Genomic DNA, 18,531 nt, shown 5'->3' on the forward strand with positions numbered 1-18,531 from the left:
ATGTGTTTTTTGGTCTTTGTGTGTCTCTTCATGGTCATTTTCTGTCTTTTTTTGGTCTTTGTGTGTCTCTTCATGATCATTTTATGTCTTTTCTGGTCTCTTTGTGTCTCTGTGATCATTTTGTGTCTTTTTGGTCATTTTGTATCTCTTTGTAGTCATTTTATGTCTTTTTTGGTATATGTGTGTCTCTTTGTGGTCATTTTGTGTCTTTTTTGGTCTTTGTGTGTCTCTTTGTGGTCATTTTGTGTCTTTTTGGTCATTTTGTGAGTCCTTTGTTGGTCTTTTTGTCTCTTTCTGGTCATTTTGTGTCTTTTCTGGTCTTTTTGTGGTCATTGTGAGTCCTTTGTTGGTCTTTTTTGTCTCTTTCTGGTCATTTTGTGTCTTTTTGGTCTTTTTTTGTCTATTTGTGGCCATTTTGTATCTTTTTGGTCTTTTTATGCCTCTTTGTGGTCATTTTGTGTCATTTTTTGGTCTTTTTGTGTCTCTTTCTGGTCATTTTATGTCTTTTTTGGTCTTTTTGTGTCTTTTTGTGGTCATTTTCTATCTCTTTGTGGTCATTTTATGTCTTTTTGGTCAATTTGTGGTCATTGTGAGTACTGTTTTGGTCTTTTTTTGTCTCTTTTTGGTCATTTTGTGTCATTTTTTTGGTCTTTTTGTGTCTCTTTGTGGTCATTTTGGTCATTTTTTGGTCTTTTTATGTCTCTTTGTGGTCATTGTTTGTCTTCCTTTGGTTTTGTTGGGTCTCTTTGTGATGTTTTTGTGGTCATTTTGTGTCTCTTTGTGGTCAGTTTGTGTCTTCTGTTGGTCATTTGTATCTTTTTTTGGCCTTTCTGTGTCTCTCCATGGTCATTTTGTGTTTTTGGTCTTTCTGTGTCTCTTCATGGTCATTTTGTGTCTCTTTGTTTTTTTTTATTTTCTGTCTCTGTGTGTTTATTTTAAGTGTCTTTCCAGTTAGTATGTGTTAATTTGAGGGACATTTTGCAGGGGGAAGGGGCGGCAATGACAGTTGGTAGGCCTGTTCAGCAATCCATCCATGGTGCACATTGTTCCCTGAATGATTATTTTTACAACTAGCTGACAAGTGCATATACACACACTTACACACACATCATTGTCTCTGACTGTCTTTTGTCCTACTTTCTCATGAGATAATAATAATAATAATAATAATAATAATAATAATAATAATAATAATGAGACCGCATCACAATGTAACACTTTCTTAATTTACACTTGCAATGATTCATTTAACTTAGCCTACATAGCATATAATATTCATTTAATATTGTTAGTAACAATTCTCTGTGATAATTCTTGTCATGTCAACATACAGTGACAGGAAACGCAGAGGTGTCACTGAGAGAGAGCTACCCTTTGGTGAGAGGAGATGGTGAAACATCTATTCTTTTAGAAACATCTATTCTCAGGTCTTCTTGAGACTCTTTCAAATCGGGTACCAGTGCTCTTGGGTTGTCCCTTTGCAGCAGGAGGGCTGGGCCTTGACAACGCAGCAGGCCCAATCCAGAAGGTAATGATTCCTTCTACGTGTAAGCAGCACTGGAGCAAGACTTACAATGGGGTTGCCTTCCCTCCCTAGCCTAAACATTAGAGGGGTATTTAAATGAAAGGTTAAGACTACCCTTCTGCAGCTATCTCTTCCCTGTTACTGAGACAAATATGGGTGAGTGGACATGGGGCACTACCTGCTGATAGCCCCCGCTATTTTGGTTTCAGACTGAAGGAGGGCCACTTCACTGAACCCACATGCGTCACTCTCGCTCCTGCTCACCACAGACATGAGTGGGGAGGCCTCACCGTCAGGGATCAGCCCTTTAGCTGAGTCACCCTATGGCCTAGCCCTGGGGTCTCGGGTTATAAACATTACAAACGCACAAAATGAGGCCTGAGAGCGGCGTATGCCACTTCCCACGCAAAAGCTGTGATATGTAGAAAAAGACTTGATGGAAGAAACTTTGACCCATGCTTACGAGCATTTTGGAGATGGGAAATTGGTGACGCAGATGGCGAGGTGGAAGCCTGATTGTAGAGCTTGTCAAACATTTTTTGACGCTCGCCATTTTTGGCTTTTGTCTGTACGTACATTTTTAGTATGAATCCTATGCACTTTTTTTCTAAATGAGATCCATGCTTCTTGCAGAACTAGAAGGAGTGCCTAAAGGTCCCTAACTCTGGTCCTCCACATCTAGACCTGTTTAGGGGATTAACCTCTAGCCACCACAGGGAGGGGGGCTTACCATAAGGCTGGGAAGAGGATCAAGCCTGGCCAACAGGCTATGAAAAAAAGAATCTTCTTCTTCAACAAGATTTTATCTTTTTTATTTAGAACAAAATCAGAAAAAAAAACAGACGCGTGCCACAGCCCCCCCAAAAATCTGCCTGACGTGTGGCTTCAGCAATGAAAAACCTCAGAGAGAAACCAACAAGTCTGTCTGGCCAATTTAGATGTTCTATATCGTGACTTGCCAGTGTGATGAGTATCTGCCCACATTTCCGCTTGGTGTCTCGTGTCTCGAGTAGTCTCGCTTTTTGAGGCAGACAGAATCAGGGGCTCAGGTTTCATCTATTTCTCTGACAACCTTAACAAACACAATGTTAAAGACATGATATTATGTGGATACAATAAAAAGTGATTACATAAGATAACATGTAGAGTATGATAAAAAAAAAATGACTATAGAAGATCATATGTGGAGTATAAAAAAAGAATGATTATATATATTGATAAAATAAAACAAATGATTTCATATGGATAAATTAAAAAGTGTTATAGGTGAGTAACTGAGTGCATAAAGTCATTATTAACTGTGGAGTAGCCTATATGAGCATGTTAATTAATGAATAGGCTATATAATATATGTGAGTCCACAAAATAAAAATGAGTGCAACTGTTGCTAAGTTCAGTACCCATGTTCAATTTCCTGTGGTTTTTCTACCAGCTTTCAGACATCAACACAGACATGGGTACAGGGTTTAAAAAGGCTCACTTTGCATACAGTAAAGAAATGACAAATGCAATATAATGGGGTTGATTACAGACAGACGTTTATCTAAGAGTACAAGTATATCACAATGAGTACATCATACAAAGGATGACTATATATGAGTACCAGAGTATAACCAGACATGAATACTCGAGTATATAGGTAATAACTTTCAATAAGCATGATAACATGAGCATACTAAAGATACCTAAGAATGTGCTAAATAAAGTATAAGGAACAAAGTCGATTTAGCTTGGACTGAGTAAATTGAATGGTAAATGGACTGCACTTGTATAGTGTCTTTCACCGATTCACACACACATTCACACACTGGTGGCTGAGACTACTGTGCAGGGTGCCACCTGCTACTCAGTAACCCTTCACACTCACTCACACACCAATGGAGCAGCCATTGGGAGCAATTTGGGGTTCAGTATGTTGCCCAAGGATACTGCGACATGCAGACTGAAGGAGGCGGGGATCAAACTGCCGATCTTCAGTGTGGTGAATGACATCTTCTACCTCTGAGCCACAGCCGCCCCATAGTATATAAAAATATCATAGCTTGAGAACATTAATGTAAAAATTAAAAGGAGGCAAAATATTGAAGTTATTGAGCACTTTCCCCCCCAACACATTAATACATTCTCACTCTGACCTCATTACATATTTCCACTTCCAGATATAACATGCAAGGTAACCTGGGTGCGATGGTTGATTCTGTTTTCACAGGAAATCAATGTTTACATACATTCTCTTTCAAAATTAGCGCACTACGTTGGTACAACACTGCATATTGATGTTTAGGCAACAAAAAACACATTTAGGTTTAGGTAACAAAAGGATGTCGTCCATGTGTCCACCCATCCACCCTGCCGTGTTTACCCCTGACGCTACCGTTAAACTGCAACAACCGGCTGCGTATCAGGCCAATATTGCAGGATGCCTTTTTTCATTGGTTTCTGACGCCACAAGTCATTGCCCAAGCGCCAGATTTCGTTGACTTCGGAGTGAGACAGGGCCCCCTCCCCCCACACACAAACTCAGTAAGCAATTTTAGGAATTAGCTGAGATGGTGAGGAGAGCCCAAAAGTTCACATTTAACTCTTTTTGCCACCTTTAACAACAGATAAAAACACAACTTCAACAACACACTGTTTTATACATATTTTTATTCAACACTTAACTCCAAATAAATTCATATCACAGCAGTTAAGCTGAATAGTTAGACATGCTCTTGGTTTTCAAAAATCCATTCAATACAAGATATATTCCTTATAACAGTGATAACTGAAAAAATACAATATGAATGCACAAACAGCTCAGCACTTTACAGTCCACCGCAAAAAACAGTGACAGTATACAGACCAAAATAGAGAATATCATTACGCTTCCATTTCAAACAGATCACTGTAAATTGTTCATTTATATAGAGACACTTAGGTGCTTGAAGTGGTATATTTCCATGTTTGAGTTACTGACATAGCCACACAGTTGACAGATGACATACATATACACACACACGCACGCACGCATGCACACACACACACACACACACACACACACACACACAGTGACATTTACTCACTGTAAATGACAGCTGGTAACTTTCAGGACTGATGTGTAAAAGGCACACGCATACACAAACACACACACACACACACACACACACACACACACACACACACACACACTCACACTCACACTACACCTCTCTTTCTCTACAACATTTACACATATACTGCTGTACAGACATACGTAACAACACAAACAGAAACACACACACACACATACAGACGTTGGTAACAGACTCCATACAGGACCAAAACGAGGCACAACGGGACTTGGCAGAGCGACATGGAATGTTTCGGTCATTGATCACTGATCAATCATCTTTGACTGTGAAGCTTTCGATCAGTTCTCATCGGTGTCGTCCTGAGAGAGAAGAGGGAGAGGCGGGGGTTAATGTGAATGAAACATCACTATCAGCGTTACAATATTACATATCAGGAACTGTGTAAAGCAGTTGAGGTAATGTTACAACACCCGTTACAGGGACAGCTTACCCCAAATCAAAAATACACATCTTTCCTCTTATCTGTAGTGCTATATATCAGTCTAGACTGGTGTGAGTTGTCGCGTGTTAGAGATATCAGCCGTAGAGATGGCTGCCTTCTCTCCAATATAATGGAACTCTATGACACTCAGCTTGTGTTGCTCAAAGCACCAAAAAACACATTTGAAAAACTCAACAGCAATGCCTCTTTCCAGAAATCATGACCTGGTTACAAGATAATCCACAGACCTTGCTGTGAGCAGTTTCATGTAGGAACTATTTTGTTTCTACTGAACTACACCCGCGAACCGTATCACTTCCCAGAAGGAAGTTTCATCTACTGCTAGCTCACCGAGCACCACTGAGCTAGCTAACATTACAGCTCAGCTGAGGAGGACGCCATTAATGTATACGTCTTGCTTTTTCACAGACACAAGCCTCTTGTCCGTGAGTAGATGCACACTGCCGTCTTCTTTTTTGATTTTGGGGTGGACAGTCCCTTGTCATGTTGTCTTTTCTCTTAACATGGTTTCACCTTAGTAATGATTTTTTTCAGCTCTGGAGGATTATTTAACAGGTTTGCGACTTTGAAATGCAGCTTCCTGTTACTGACTGTAGGTTAGGTCAGCCAGTTGCTGATGGAGTCTCTTACCTCTGTAACATCAGCAGGGTCAGTATCAATCGGTGACTCTGCCATTTCCTGCTGTGCTGCTGAGGCTTCGTCACCCTGGAAAAGACAAAAAGGAAAAGTTTTTTTTTTTACTTTGTGTTACATAGTAAATGTAATTGGTTTTGTTTTGAATAGGCTGTTCTCACACACTGTTCCTTTGTATGCCAACAAAAAGTTATGAACCAGAATGTCTATAAAGCCCCCAGAATCATGAGCCAATAACTGATATATAACCGATGTCATTGTGAAGGCAGGGATCGTGTGACCAATACGACAACAGGAGTAAAATAGGAAGAAATATAAAGAGCAAAACTCAGCATAACAAAGCTGGTTGGGCTGGAGGATGGGTCAAACAAACACAGGACTTTCCCCTAGGGGACATCTTTGTTATATGTGCATCTTTGTAAGATATAGGAATATTTGTATGAGGATACACTTAACTGTTGCTAGACAATACAAGACATTTGAAGGCATCACCTTGGACTGTGGGAAATGATCACAGACATTTTGCAATATTTTTGCTTGCTTTTTTTTTTTGACAAAATGATGTAAGTTCTAGGGTGTAGGATTCAGTGGCATCAAGCTGTGAGGCTGAAACATTGCAACCAGTGTCTGAAATTAACTTTTTGACTCACCAACTAAGGGGTCAGGTATGTGAAAAACTCTACCAGCTAACAACATTTTTCACCAGCCAAAATAAGAAATTGCATTTTTATCACGTTTATATTTGTTTCAATACATTTCATTGTGAAAATAAGGTATATGATTTGAACACAAACTTAAAGAAGAGGTCAGTCAATGAATCAATCATTTGTCACATTCAATTATATTAAATACAGTTTCTGTAAAATGTCATAGTCATAGTGAATATAAGGTCATAAAATCGGGCAGTCTTAGGCACTGTGTTCATTTAGGATCCTTGTGGACTGAGGGGAGAATAAATGATGCAAAAATACGGTACAGACTCTCTGCATTCGTTTGGTTATGACTTTACTATTTTGGTACAAACATTTATCTGCCAGTGTGGTGCATAGGCTTCTGGGATTTATTCGCCGAACAGGAAATCTACCCACAAACAGCTCATTCTAAGGTAACAAAAAAACTCAATGATTCTTATTTAAAGGTGATTATAAACTGATGAAAACATTCTGCCAGGGGTGTCGGTAGCTTAGTGGATAGTGCTGGTGCCCCATGTATAGAGGTGATGCCTCGCTGCAGTGGTCACGAGTTCGACTCCGGCTTGCAACCCTTTGCTGCGTGTTGTCCCCCCACTCTCTCTGTCTCCCCATTTCACACTGTCCTGTATATTAAAGGCAAAAAGCCCAAAAAAATAATCTTTAAAAAAAAAGAAAACATTCTGCCAATAGATGCCCCTTCTCCCAGCACACTAGACCTCTAATAGAGAAAATACTCAGCAGATTAATCAATAATGCAGACAATCATTAGTTGCAACATCTGGGTGCACTTACTATCATTATGTCATAATCTGTGCAATATTATATAACACAGAATGTAAACACCCCACTGAAACCCTCCCCCTACTTGTGCTTTGTCCATTTATACATTAAAAGGCACTTGCAATCATCTCCTAACCATCATTGTGACTGGTGGTCATTCCGAGTGAGTGGGCTGCTGAGAAAGAGACGAGGCATGAAGTGCTAATGAAGAAGGCGAGGTGGGGGTGTGTGACGCTTCTCCTGTCTGGCTGAAAGGATGCCTTGATTACACTGTGCCATTGAACTGACCTTCCTTAATAGGGTGCGGTCACAGTGTGCTGACGTGTGCATGTGTATGTGTGTGTGCGACGCGCTCACCGGCGGCTGACATAACCTTAACCCACTTATTGCACCTTGTCCTCCTGCTGTTGCATTTAACACCACCCATCAAGCCTCCATCTGTTCTCCCAGCAGAGCCAGAGAGATGTGTGCTCATGTGAACACACACACACACATAGTTGGACTGCCAATAAACACCAACCTGTCTTTTTACTGTGGTCAGATTAAACTTTAGCCAAAAGTTAAAGATTTGTTCACTTGTCAGGACAAATCAAACCTGAAATATCTGTGTGAACCATCTCCCAAAGCAAAACCAAGGCAACACCTCACCTACAATCTGTATTGTTTCATGCAGAAATTACTTCTCAGAGATGTGAAATACAGGAGCCTGTTTTATTGCATGTCGCTAAAAAGATCTGAGCAATAAGACTTGTTTGCTGAAATCATTTTCTATTTCCTGTCGTGCGTCCTCCACAGCTCCCAACCGCACATCCTACCACTCTGTCTCATTGACAGTTTCCTCTCCTTCTACCTTTCTGGCTTTGTTGTCTCCTGATATGAGTCACCAGCAGCAGCTGATGAATTGGTCAAACAACGAGATGAGGAGATTAATCAGACTCCCACCATCCTCTTTTCGTGTGTCTTTGTGTGTGTGTGTGTGCACATGAGACAATCTTTGATGACAGTCTCTCAACTTGGCATCAATTTTTAAATGAAATCAATATGAATGTTTAATGGCTGAGCCGCCTGGGAATGATTGTTAAATGAGCACAGTCTGCTGCCGTCTGCATGTCAGTCTCTCACTGGGAATACCAAGATTTCTCCACATATATTGATTTAAATCTATCTGTTTATTCCTCTGTCAGTCACTCCATCATCTCTCCATCCGTCAGTCCACTCTGTGTCTGTTTGTCCATCTGTTTGTCTGTGCTGCATGCCAGTTTGGCTCGTCGGGGCTCCTCATAAAGAGGCTGATCACATACCAGGTGGAGCTCCATCAGTGTTCTATCCCTCAGGGTGAATATAAGCTATCTAGCTGCCTTAAAAACACAACTGCTAACGAGGATAAAAAGACTCTATTGGATGTTTGTGGGGAAATACCGCGAGCGTCTTTTGATTATAAAAACAACTCTGGTAAATGCCAGCATGGAAGGATGAAAGCAGCAGGGGCAAAAAATAATTTAATTGCTTTAATAAAAGAACTGCTTGTTCAGGTGTCAGTTGACGCCACTGGCAGAAAAATAACTTGATAATTTCTTTGCTATCTCATCGTTTTACATGGTACTTTTCACTAATCACAGCTAATCACAGCAGAGCTAAAGAAGTGTGTGTTCATGTGTGTGTGTGTGTGTGTGTGTGTGTGTGTGTGTGCTGTTATCTCTTGGAGTCTAAATTGTGTTTCATCGCTAATTAGGGGACAGGAGATCGAGCATCACAACAAACAAGTGTTGGCGTTGCCCTGGGAAATATTTGATTGGCTTATAATTTCCTGCTACTCACAGCGATGTTAAGAGAGAGGAGGGTAATTACAAGCAAATGTAGTCATCCCTTCAGAATTACCACCTTATTAATCCAGATATAAACCATGGGGAAGTGTAACTACTATGGTTTGACAACTAAAGAAGACCAGAGGTAACAAAACAGCAGAGCAGGAACACGAGGGCCATCTTTTCCTCCTGTAGAGTTTGTCTTGTTTGAGTTTCTGTGCTAATAAAAATCTACAGCCAGGTTTTACCTGTGTTTGCCCATATGCAACCAATACAATTGACCCACAGGCGTCCCACCCTACTGCCCAACTTGATCCCACATATCCTCTCTTACCCATATCGTTTGACCAAGTGGGCTCCATATATATTTCCCCATTTTACACCCATACACTGATTACCTCTTCATGCACTATCTTGGACCCATGTAATCACCATATATGGGATTGATGGTGTGTGCGCATGTCTATCCCACTTGGTATACCCAATGGGCCCCATTCATGTTGCCCATCCTGAGCCTGTGCACTCATTTCCCATTAGGGCCCCAACTAGGACCCACATGTGGTACCTATTTGGGATCTACTCATATTACCCAAGTGGGCCCAAGATAAGATGCCCATTTTGGGCCCATACCCACTTGGTACCCAGGTAGCCCCAGCATAACCCATGTGGGGCCCACAAACATATGTTGGCTGGGTGGGAGCTGGTGTCAAGTAAAAGTGAAAATTGAGAGATTTAGGTTGGGGATCTTGTGCACGCTGAAGATCCAGCACCAAGGTTTTTATTTTTTATTTTACATTCAGTATGTATGTGTATTCTTGGGGTCCATGTTTAGACCATGTTTACTTTTCTTTTTGGTGAAGTGATACCATTTGTTCTGAATTTCCATTTGGCATTTTCGGCTTTATTCGATAAATAGACAATGAGACAGGGGATGACACTCAGCAAAGGGCCCAGGCCAGACTCAAACCTAAGCTACTGCTGGTAGTTCTGCTTTATAGTACATGCTCTACCCAGTTAGCTCCCTGGATGTCCGTTCCAGCCACTAACTGTTGATCAGTGTACTATTGTTAAATGACAAAAGTTTGCATTATGTACTTGAGTGTGTGCATGAGTTACAAAACAGGAACACACAATGCTCCATAGTGCTACTAGTGGTCCATATCTTTGAAAGGTACCTAAAGTGCGATTGTATGAGATAACACTGGAATGACTGCATTTACAGTCAAAAACATGTCTCAGAGACTGTTAAATGTAAATTCAAGGGTGTACGTTCAACAGTGGGTTGACACCTATAGAAACAGGGTCTGGGAGTCCTCACTTAATTCCCTACATTTTGTTGAATTTTTTATGCACCAATTTGTGCCTCTTCTGCATCAATTCATTGTGTAAATGTCTTTATTTTCTTTTAAAAGTCCCCTGCTACTTTTATGCACATGTTCTAAATACTGAGGGGGGCGTGACCCTGCATCATGTTTTGTTCTGCATTAATGTAGTTAAATATTCAATCATATTTTTGGAAATAAACAGGATTGTAATGGATAAATACCAGCTCCTATATTTATTAACAGCAATTCTATTTGAGTGTGTCCTAAATGGTGGCTACAGCCCTGACTGTATCAAAAATCTACATGAACAGCTATCAAAATCCTTGCCAGAGAGGAGAGGGCCAAAAGAACCCACTGGAGAGGGGAGACGAAAGTCATTCTTCATATTTGACTTGTGTCGCGACAGTAAATTGTTTGCTACAGTTAACTGCCTTTACCGCCTCCTCCTTCTACTCCTCTGGACAAACGATGGCCAGACTGACAAAATGAACAATGCAGCTAAGCTAACAATACGTAACGGCTTTCATTTCAGAGAAGAAAGACTCACAACAGATATGAGAAGTGATGACAAATGGCTCAAGGTCAGGAGGCCATTTTGACACAGTGAGGAGTTACAGCTGGCAGGCACTGTCATGAAATGGAGGGATGTGTTGTGCTGCAAACTACAGTTTCTGAAGGTGTAAAATTGCACTAAAATTTGAATTATTATTACTTTTTATTTAAGGAAATACAAGCTAATATGGTGTAATTGTGTATTTTATTTTATTTTTTTTTTACATATTTCAGAAGATGGTAAAACTGTTAAAACTTTAAAAACTAAAAAATTAAAACTATTTAATTTCCAAACCTCTGGGTGGGTGTTTCTAGTGGCAGGGGTTGACTGATATATAAAGGCCAACGTTGCTTGGAGACATGCAGTCAAATGACGTGCTGTGCTGCTGACTATAACACTTTACAGTCCATTAAAACACACACTATGTACCATTAGCAATTCAAATATGTCTGTCTCTTTACAACACCCAACATTTGAAAAGAGGAAGTCAGAAGGCTAAGGCTACCTAGGTTTTACTTACATTTTAGGAGGGGGTAGTGACAGTAAATGACCAAACTATCAAAACATCATCCCGTAATATAATTCACAACTTGGAGTGGATCTGCCTGTCTTATGTATGAGGTGCTCACATCACACAAGCAACATCTAAGAACTTCAGCCCTATAGTTGGTTAGCTGCCCATCTGGCTGTTGGAATTTGATTTTATAGATAATTCTCGATGTTATATATAATTCTTGGTGTCCACCCACAATGATATTTCATCAGTCACGTTACAGTCTGACCCGAAAATTCACACCCACTGGAGGACACCTCTGTAGGTGTTACATGCCGCCACCACGGAATGCGGTGTTAAAAGGTCGTGGTCATTTCACGTATTTCTGTGAGATTGGGTTGATTTCGAGCCACAGGGGATTTTCTCACTGCAGTACCATGAGTGGCCACTGGAAAAAATTAGCTGCAAGGCTGAGCGTCTTTTCTGGGGCCTGCTTGCAACAGACAGTAAGGCTTCCTATTTTTAGCTGAGCCAATTGCCAGAAACACCTTTTGCTCTAAAGTTTTGCTACGTGATTTGGTTGAGAACATGTGGCACCTACTGACTGGTTAAGAGAAGTGAGGAGTTATCAGTCAATGATCGTATAGAACAGTTATGAGCAGTTACGAATCACCATGACTGTGAGAGATCCTTGAGTATACAGTCATAAATGTGCACACAAAATATTAGGCTGATTGGTCCAGTAGTATGCATGATAAGCTGAGGACAGATACATACACACACACACACAACCAAATGCATAACTCCCCAGGCTTGATGGAGACAATGATACCTATACTGATTTAAAAAAAGATTTTTTCGTACTTGTTTGGCTGGGGCCCTCTTGACCAATCCGGTGGCAACAGCAATGTTGCCTGCTTGATCCACAGTTTTGTGGGCCACAGCGGTAACCCCGGTAACCATGGCTTCACCCACCTGAGACACTCCAGTCACAGCTGTAGAGACAAATGAAGAAGAAGAAGCATTTGAGGAGGGTGTAGCTCTATAGAGCCTCAATACCTGTGAGGATAAGCATGCTGGAAAATAAACATGACACAGATCTCACAATACTGGATTTCAAAGCTTAGGCCTAATTGTAGTTTGTAATTTGAGTCGACCTGCCACCTGCCCTTTAATCTGCAGTGGTAAAATAGAAATTAGTATGACTACGATTACCTACTTTTACTTTTATGTAACTTTGTCTAACCTGATGAAGGTGATAAAGTCATCAAACATATAGGCAGTTCTACACACATCTAATGCCAATCCAACACTTGGTGATCACAGTCCAACAAATAAACAGACGCATGAAGGTGAGGATTGTCACATACTAAAATAATCAGCTTGTTTCACTGCCACAATACCCCTAAACATATTAAATGTTATACCTTTATTTGTGTGAGAAAGATTTTGATACTTCTTTCAAAGGTTACATTACAATCTCATTCATATCTCGCACTTCTTGAATATAGCATATTGTAGCTTTGAGACAAACCTGAATGAAAGAACTTAAATGTGGTGAAAGCTACTTTCTGCATTGAAATGAAAAGTAAAAGTAAAAAAGTCATTACTGTAATACTCTAATGCATCTACCTGGAACGCCCTGCAGAGTAATTTAAAACTGGATCAGCAGCTGTAGTGTGGGTTAAATGAGAAACCTCAGGAACAGCGTGGCGGCATTCTTCCTTTAATAGACTACACCTAGTTTCATCCCACCTGTTACTGTTTTAACAATGTATTGCTGGGTATTGTTGAATTTTGCATATCGGTGCATCTGATCTTACATGTGCATTGTGTGATTTTTATGTAAACTGTTTAGGGAAGTGAATTGTAAATGAGAATTTTAAAACCAGTGAGGTTTCATTCTTGAGCTAAGGCTTAAAAATATCTATGTTGATATAATCAGGTATGTAAATAATGCATCTGCAGATCCATTTAAAACAAGTGCTGGATTGAGGGTCACTAAGAGCTAAATACTGTGTTTACACCAGAGGTGCACACCCTAGGGATCAGGGCCTTCGTAAGGGCACACATGTTGAATTCAAAAGGATGCGAGATTATTAGCAGGACAGTACAGCAGACATAAATATAACACATTACATTTTTATCTATGTTGTGTGGAACTTGTCACGTACAACCTTTAACACGGGGTCACACGTCATAAAGGCTGCTGCACTGTATGCTGATTGTGTTACACATGATAATTCATCACAACTAAGCTTTTGCACTTTGCTATAAGGCATCATATGTGGACCTCCTGAAAGCAGATTATTAGATCATAGGTCTAATGGCTGCTTGGGAGGGGGAAAAAAAAAAATCCTCCTTCCTCCTTCATTAAGTGGCTTTAATAAGACGTTCTGTCTAATCCCAGTTTCCAAAACACTCACTTTACTCGCAGCTATGATGCAACAACACAGCCATTTCCCTGGATGCATATGACAGGAAGTCTCCCTTGGCTTCTCTGCTTGTTATGTATGAGAAATGGCAAGGCCTGGCCCGCAGGGAGTACGGCAGGTTGTGCTGAGTAAATATGGCACTTACTAACCTGCATCTCTCTTACTGACCACCCCAGGATTCAATGAGATTAGCCCATTGCTTTTATGTCAAAGATTGTGTAAAAAAAGGGGCTGGATTTATAACATGTGTAAATTTATACAATATTGATTTTTTTTCAGACTAACAAGAGAATGGAACAATCACAGTGAAGCTTGAATTGACTGTATTACCTGTTGTGACTCCATCCTTTGTTTTGTTACCTGAAAGAAAAAGCAGGTGAAGCTCAGTTAGTCAAAAACACGAATAGTAGCAGTTGTAATAAAAATACTAGTAGTAATGATAATGAATAATGAAAGCTGTCTGTCCAATTTTTCTCGTGACATCATCATCAATCAAATCAATTCCCAGCACCCACCGACAAACAGAACCCCATCTTTCGTCATTTCAGCTGCTCCAGTCACTCCCTGCTTGGTTTTCTCAGCCGCCAACGAGACCCCATCCTTGGCTTTGGAGAAACCCTTCTTAAACATGTCCATGGCTGCTTGATTGGCTCACAAATTACCACGCACACACAGCTGTGAGGATGTCAAAAACAGGCGCAATGATGAGAAGGCACTCCCGGATTGAAGCGCTCGGTAATAAAACGTATGACACAAAGACACACAAAAACGATGCCGCCGCCCTACTTTTCCTCTCTGAAAGGTTTTTGTCAAAGCAATATCACCGTCTGAAATATCTGAGCAGTTGATAGAAGAAGCAATGCTTTGAGGCTGCTGAAAATCCCACCTGTAGGAACTGGTCACAGCCCAACTGAGAAACCATGAATGGATTTATTAAATAAAAAAAAGGGAAAGCGACCTATTATAATGCTATGCCTTAGGGGAAATAAAACAATACTGCAGGTGAGATTTCTAAACAAATGGTTTTTAAATTATTTGCAGGAGAAAAAGACCAAAAAGCAGAAGAGCCGTGTTTTACGCACCTGTTCGCTTCAACTTCTTTTACGCCGAGAATGTGGCGAGTCTTCCGGGATGACAGTCGAGATTTCCCCCTAAGAGCAGTAAAACCGGTTTATTGTCTCCCAACTACAACTACTCTAAGAGACGACGTGTGTAGTAGTGTCCTCCCAACAGACAGACGGGCACAGACAGAGAGACAGACAGACGCTCCACAGGTTTGACAGACGCCTCCTACGCCTCGGTGACGGAGAAAGAGCGATTAGACCCCGTGATGCTGATGCGAGAGAAGAGATGCTCCGCTGTCCGTCCGTCCGTCCGTCTCCAACACACACACACACACACACACACACACACACACACACACACACACAAAGATTACGTAGCTCTTTTCTGCTCTACGTGGGTTGCCCACAGCGTGTAGGTGCTGTAAGCTTTTTTAAAAACCAGTCGGCTGAATGCATCTGGGCCCAACTATCAATTAGTGACAGTAGGTTGTAATTATGCAAGATCACACTACTGGGCTACTCACTGTTCCCACATGTGAGTAAGATGTTAACTACAGCTGCACACAGGGTCCCTGGGGAATCTTTTGCATTGTAAATTAAAAGCCCATGTTGGAATTGGCTGACTGTATAAACCAGACTGTGTATACAATCATTTAAGTCACCTGGAGTTGTTCTGTTTATATATTTATGTTTTTTATTCTCAAAAAACCAACAGGCTAAAATTTTATGTTCATATAGTTGCAACACCTTATGAAGAGTGTATGGTTTAGTGACACAGAAGTAATTTATGCTTTAAAGATCAGTTATACAGCATTAGTAACAACAAATTTTGGGGTTGCAAGATTGTGAAAAGTCCCTTTACAGATCCAGTGTGTCCAACAAACACCGACTTTCACCCAAGAGAGCTGTGTTTGTGTCCCGTAAGATTCTAAAGCAAAATTCTGATCTTTTTTCCTAAACCTAACCATGTGCTTTTGTTGCCTAAATCCAACCATGTGTGTTTGTTGTTGAAGGAAAAAACGTCAGTCACGGTGTTGTATCCATGTAGTGCGTTTATTTTGAAAGAGACTGTATGTAAATGTTAAATTTCCTGTGAAAACGGAAGTGTGTTTTGAAAGAAAACAATGCATTAGACAGGCAAAACTTGACCAACACACCCAGGGTACCTTGCACGCTATATGTAAATGTGAAAAATCCATGACCAAATGTCAATATGTGACGAGGTCAGAATGAAAATGTGTTGGAGATTTAGTGGCATGTAATGCAATGCTGATTGTAACCAGCTGAAACTTATTCCAGGTAGGATTCTTCAGTGTCCATGGTTCAGGAGGTTTTTACCAGGAGCCAAATTATTTGCAGAGGTCTCTTTCTCACAACACAAACAGATTGATTTAAACCTGTGAGAACATTAACTAAAGCATAGGCTATTCATGTTAAAAATCTGTGTTTTTCTGACGCAGCTCTTTGCGAAGAAGTTACTAACTATGGTGGTGGACATCCATCCGTCCATTTTTCATAAGCGCTTATCCTCTGGAGGGTTGCGGGGGGCTGGAGCCTATCCCAGCTGACACTGGACAAGAGGCAGGTTACACCCTGGACAGGTCACCAGATTATCACAGGGCTGACACATAGAGACAGACAACCATTCACACTCATGGGGCGTTGGTAGCTTAGTGGTAGAACAGGCGCCCCACGTACAAGGCTATTATCGCAGTGACCTGGGTTCGACTCCAGCCTGTGGCCCTTTGCTGCGTGTCACTCCCTCTCTCTCTCTGTTCCTTTCATGCTTGTCTGTCCTATACATTAAAGGCTAAAATTGCCCCAAAAAATATCTAAAAAACCCCACAAAAAAACATTCACACTCACATTCACACCTACGGACAATTTAGAGTTACCAATTAACCTATCCCCAGCCTGCATGTCTTTGGACTGGGGGAGGAAGCCGGAGTACCCGGACAGAACCCACACTGACACAGGGAGAACATGCAAACTCCACACAGAAGGGCTCCCTCCTGGGATCGAACCAGGAACCCTCATTCTGTGAGGCGACAGTGCTAACCACTACAACAGTGGTGGACACATAAACACAAAACTGCAAAAACACAAATTTCCCCATCTAGAGCCAGTGTTTGGTTTGTCCATTCTTGGCTACTATAGAAACATGGCGGTGCAACGTGGTGGTCTCTGTAGACGAGGAGTGCTCCCTATGTAGATGTACTGTAAAACTTCAATTAAAAGCCTAGTCCCTTACATGCCCAGTCTCTTTTATTAGTCCAGTGTAGCTACACAAATAAAGGTCTCAATTAGAGTTGCCAGGCAATTCATTTTTATAGAAGTTCTTTAACTGATTACCCGATAAGTTATTTATATTCCTTTAGTCCGTAAGGGTCCACTAATCAAAAGAAATAAAGGTGTTTTACATAAAAATTAATACAAGTTATGAGTATTGTTTTAACAGGATAAAGTGTTGATGTGTCGGTATGCCAGGTGTCATAAAACAAGTGTCATAACATAACACATAAATGTTATTTGAGTTATCCGAAGCCTGATTTTTATATTCATACTGGTTCAAACAGATATTTTGATTGTATATCCCTTTTTTGCTGAGCAACAGTTTTGTTTAAAAGGAATTAAAGGCCTGTCCCATATACACACCTGTCCCTGATATATGCCTGTTGAGGTCAGGGATTTAACAAAATAATAGCCCAGGCTACTTCAAGTTTTACAGTAAACAGCTAATTCTGAGATCACGAAAACACAACAGTTCTTATTTTCAGGTGATTATACACTTAGGAAAACATATGTCTGCCAATATGTCCCCTTAAATCCTTCACACTGAACTCTTAAGTATCCACTTATTTCTAAATAAAAAGATTGCAGACAACCTGAGCCATTTATCAACAACTTATTAACACTTACAACTGCAGATTTGATGATTAAAAGCCTTTATTAATGACTTATCACCCATTTATAAATGCAGACTTGCAGTCATATTAAAGAGTGAGAAACCTCTGAGCATTTATTAATGGGTTACAAACATTTATATCTTCATTCTTATCAAAAAGTAAGGATAAACATAACCTGACAACCACAAAGTTGTTCTTGGCTTATAGAAATGCATAATACATGATATAGGCTACATGTACTTTCTAAGAAGCAATCAAGGCAGCTGTTATGAATGCTAATACGTATTTGATAATGTTTACCAAGTTGGCAGTTGAGAGTGTTAATAAGTTTTTAATTTATGAATTTTGATTGTGTGCAGCCCTTTTCCAGTTAGTTAAAATGACAACCTAGCAACAGCCCCATTAGTAAATTACTATTTATGAGCTATCAAGTTTACACTTCTATAAACCCATGAACATTTATTAATGGATTACCAACATTTGTAACTATATTGTTACCAAAAATAAAAATAAAGACTTGCCAGTGGGATTTTTAACCATCTGACAACATCAAATTTGTTCTTATTGATGGCTTACAACTAATCTATAAAGCATTAGCAAATTATTTATGAACCATTAATAAAACTATTAGTTACAGCTTATAAATAAGGGGTGCCTCATTAGAAAGTGGCACCCATAGGACAGGACACAACAGTAAAATTGTACTGGCTACAAATACTGTTGTTTACTTTGTTTGATGGGGTGATACATGAGTCAAGCTCAAAT

At 40.3% G+C, this 18,531-nt stretch overlaps 1 protein-coding gene across 1 annotated transcript; it reads right to left on the reverse strand.

Moving 5' to 3' along the window:
• Positions 1-4,157: 4,157 nt before the first annotated feature.
• LOC125906351 (alpha-synuclein-like) lies at positions 4,158-15,172 on the reverse strand. Its single transcript, XM_049604966.1, has 6 exons — positions 14,879-15,172; positions 14,312-14,471; positions 14,127-14,156; positions 12,226-12,356; positions 5,711-5,785; positions 4,158-4,937 (listed from the first exon to the last, which is right to left on the reverse strand). Exons 2-6 carry the CDS (start codon positions 14,430-14,432, stop codon positions 4,917-4,919), a joined length of 378 nt encoding a protein of 125 aa, XP_049460923.1. The 5' UTR covers positions 14,433-14,471; positions 14,879-15,172; the 3' UTR covers positions 4,158-4,916.
• Positions 15,173-18,531: the final 3,359 nt, after the last annotated feature.

Source organism: Epinephelus fuscoguttatus, linkage group LG18, assembly GCF_011397635.1.
Source record: "Epinephelus fuscoguttatus linkage group LG18, E.fuscoguttatus.final_Chr_v1".
NCBI classification, from domain to species: Eukaryota; Metazoa; Chordata; class Actinopteri; order Perciformes; family Serranidae; genus Epinephelus; species Epinephelus fuscoguttatus.

What these genes read in the sequence shown, in the direction of transcription:
- LOC125906351 (XM_049604966.1), bottom strand. Translation starts at nt 14,432, where the DNA reads ATGGACATGTTTAAGAAGGGTTTCTCCAAAGCCAAGGATGGGGTCTCG. An exon ending in AGATGGGGTTCTGTTTGTCG is followed by an intron (nt 14,157 to 14,311) that starts GTGGGTGCTGGG and finishes TTTTTCTTTCAG; the next exon opens with GTAACAAAACAAAGGATGGA. An exon ending in ACCCTGCTGATGTTACAGAG is followed by an intron (nt 4,938 to 5,710) that starts GTAAGAGACTCC and finishes CTTCTCTCTCAG; the next exon opens with GACGACACCGATGAGAACTG.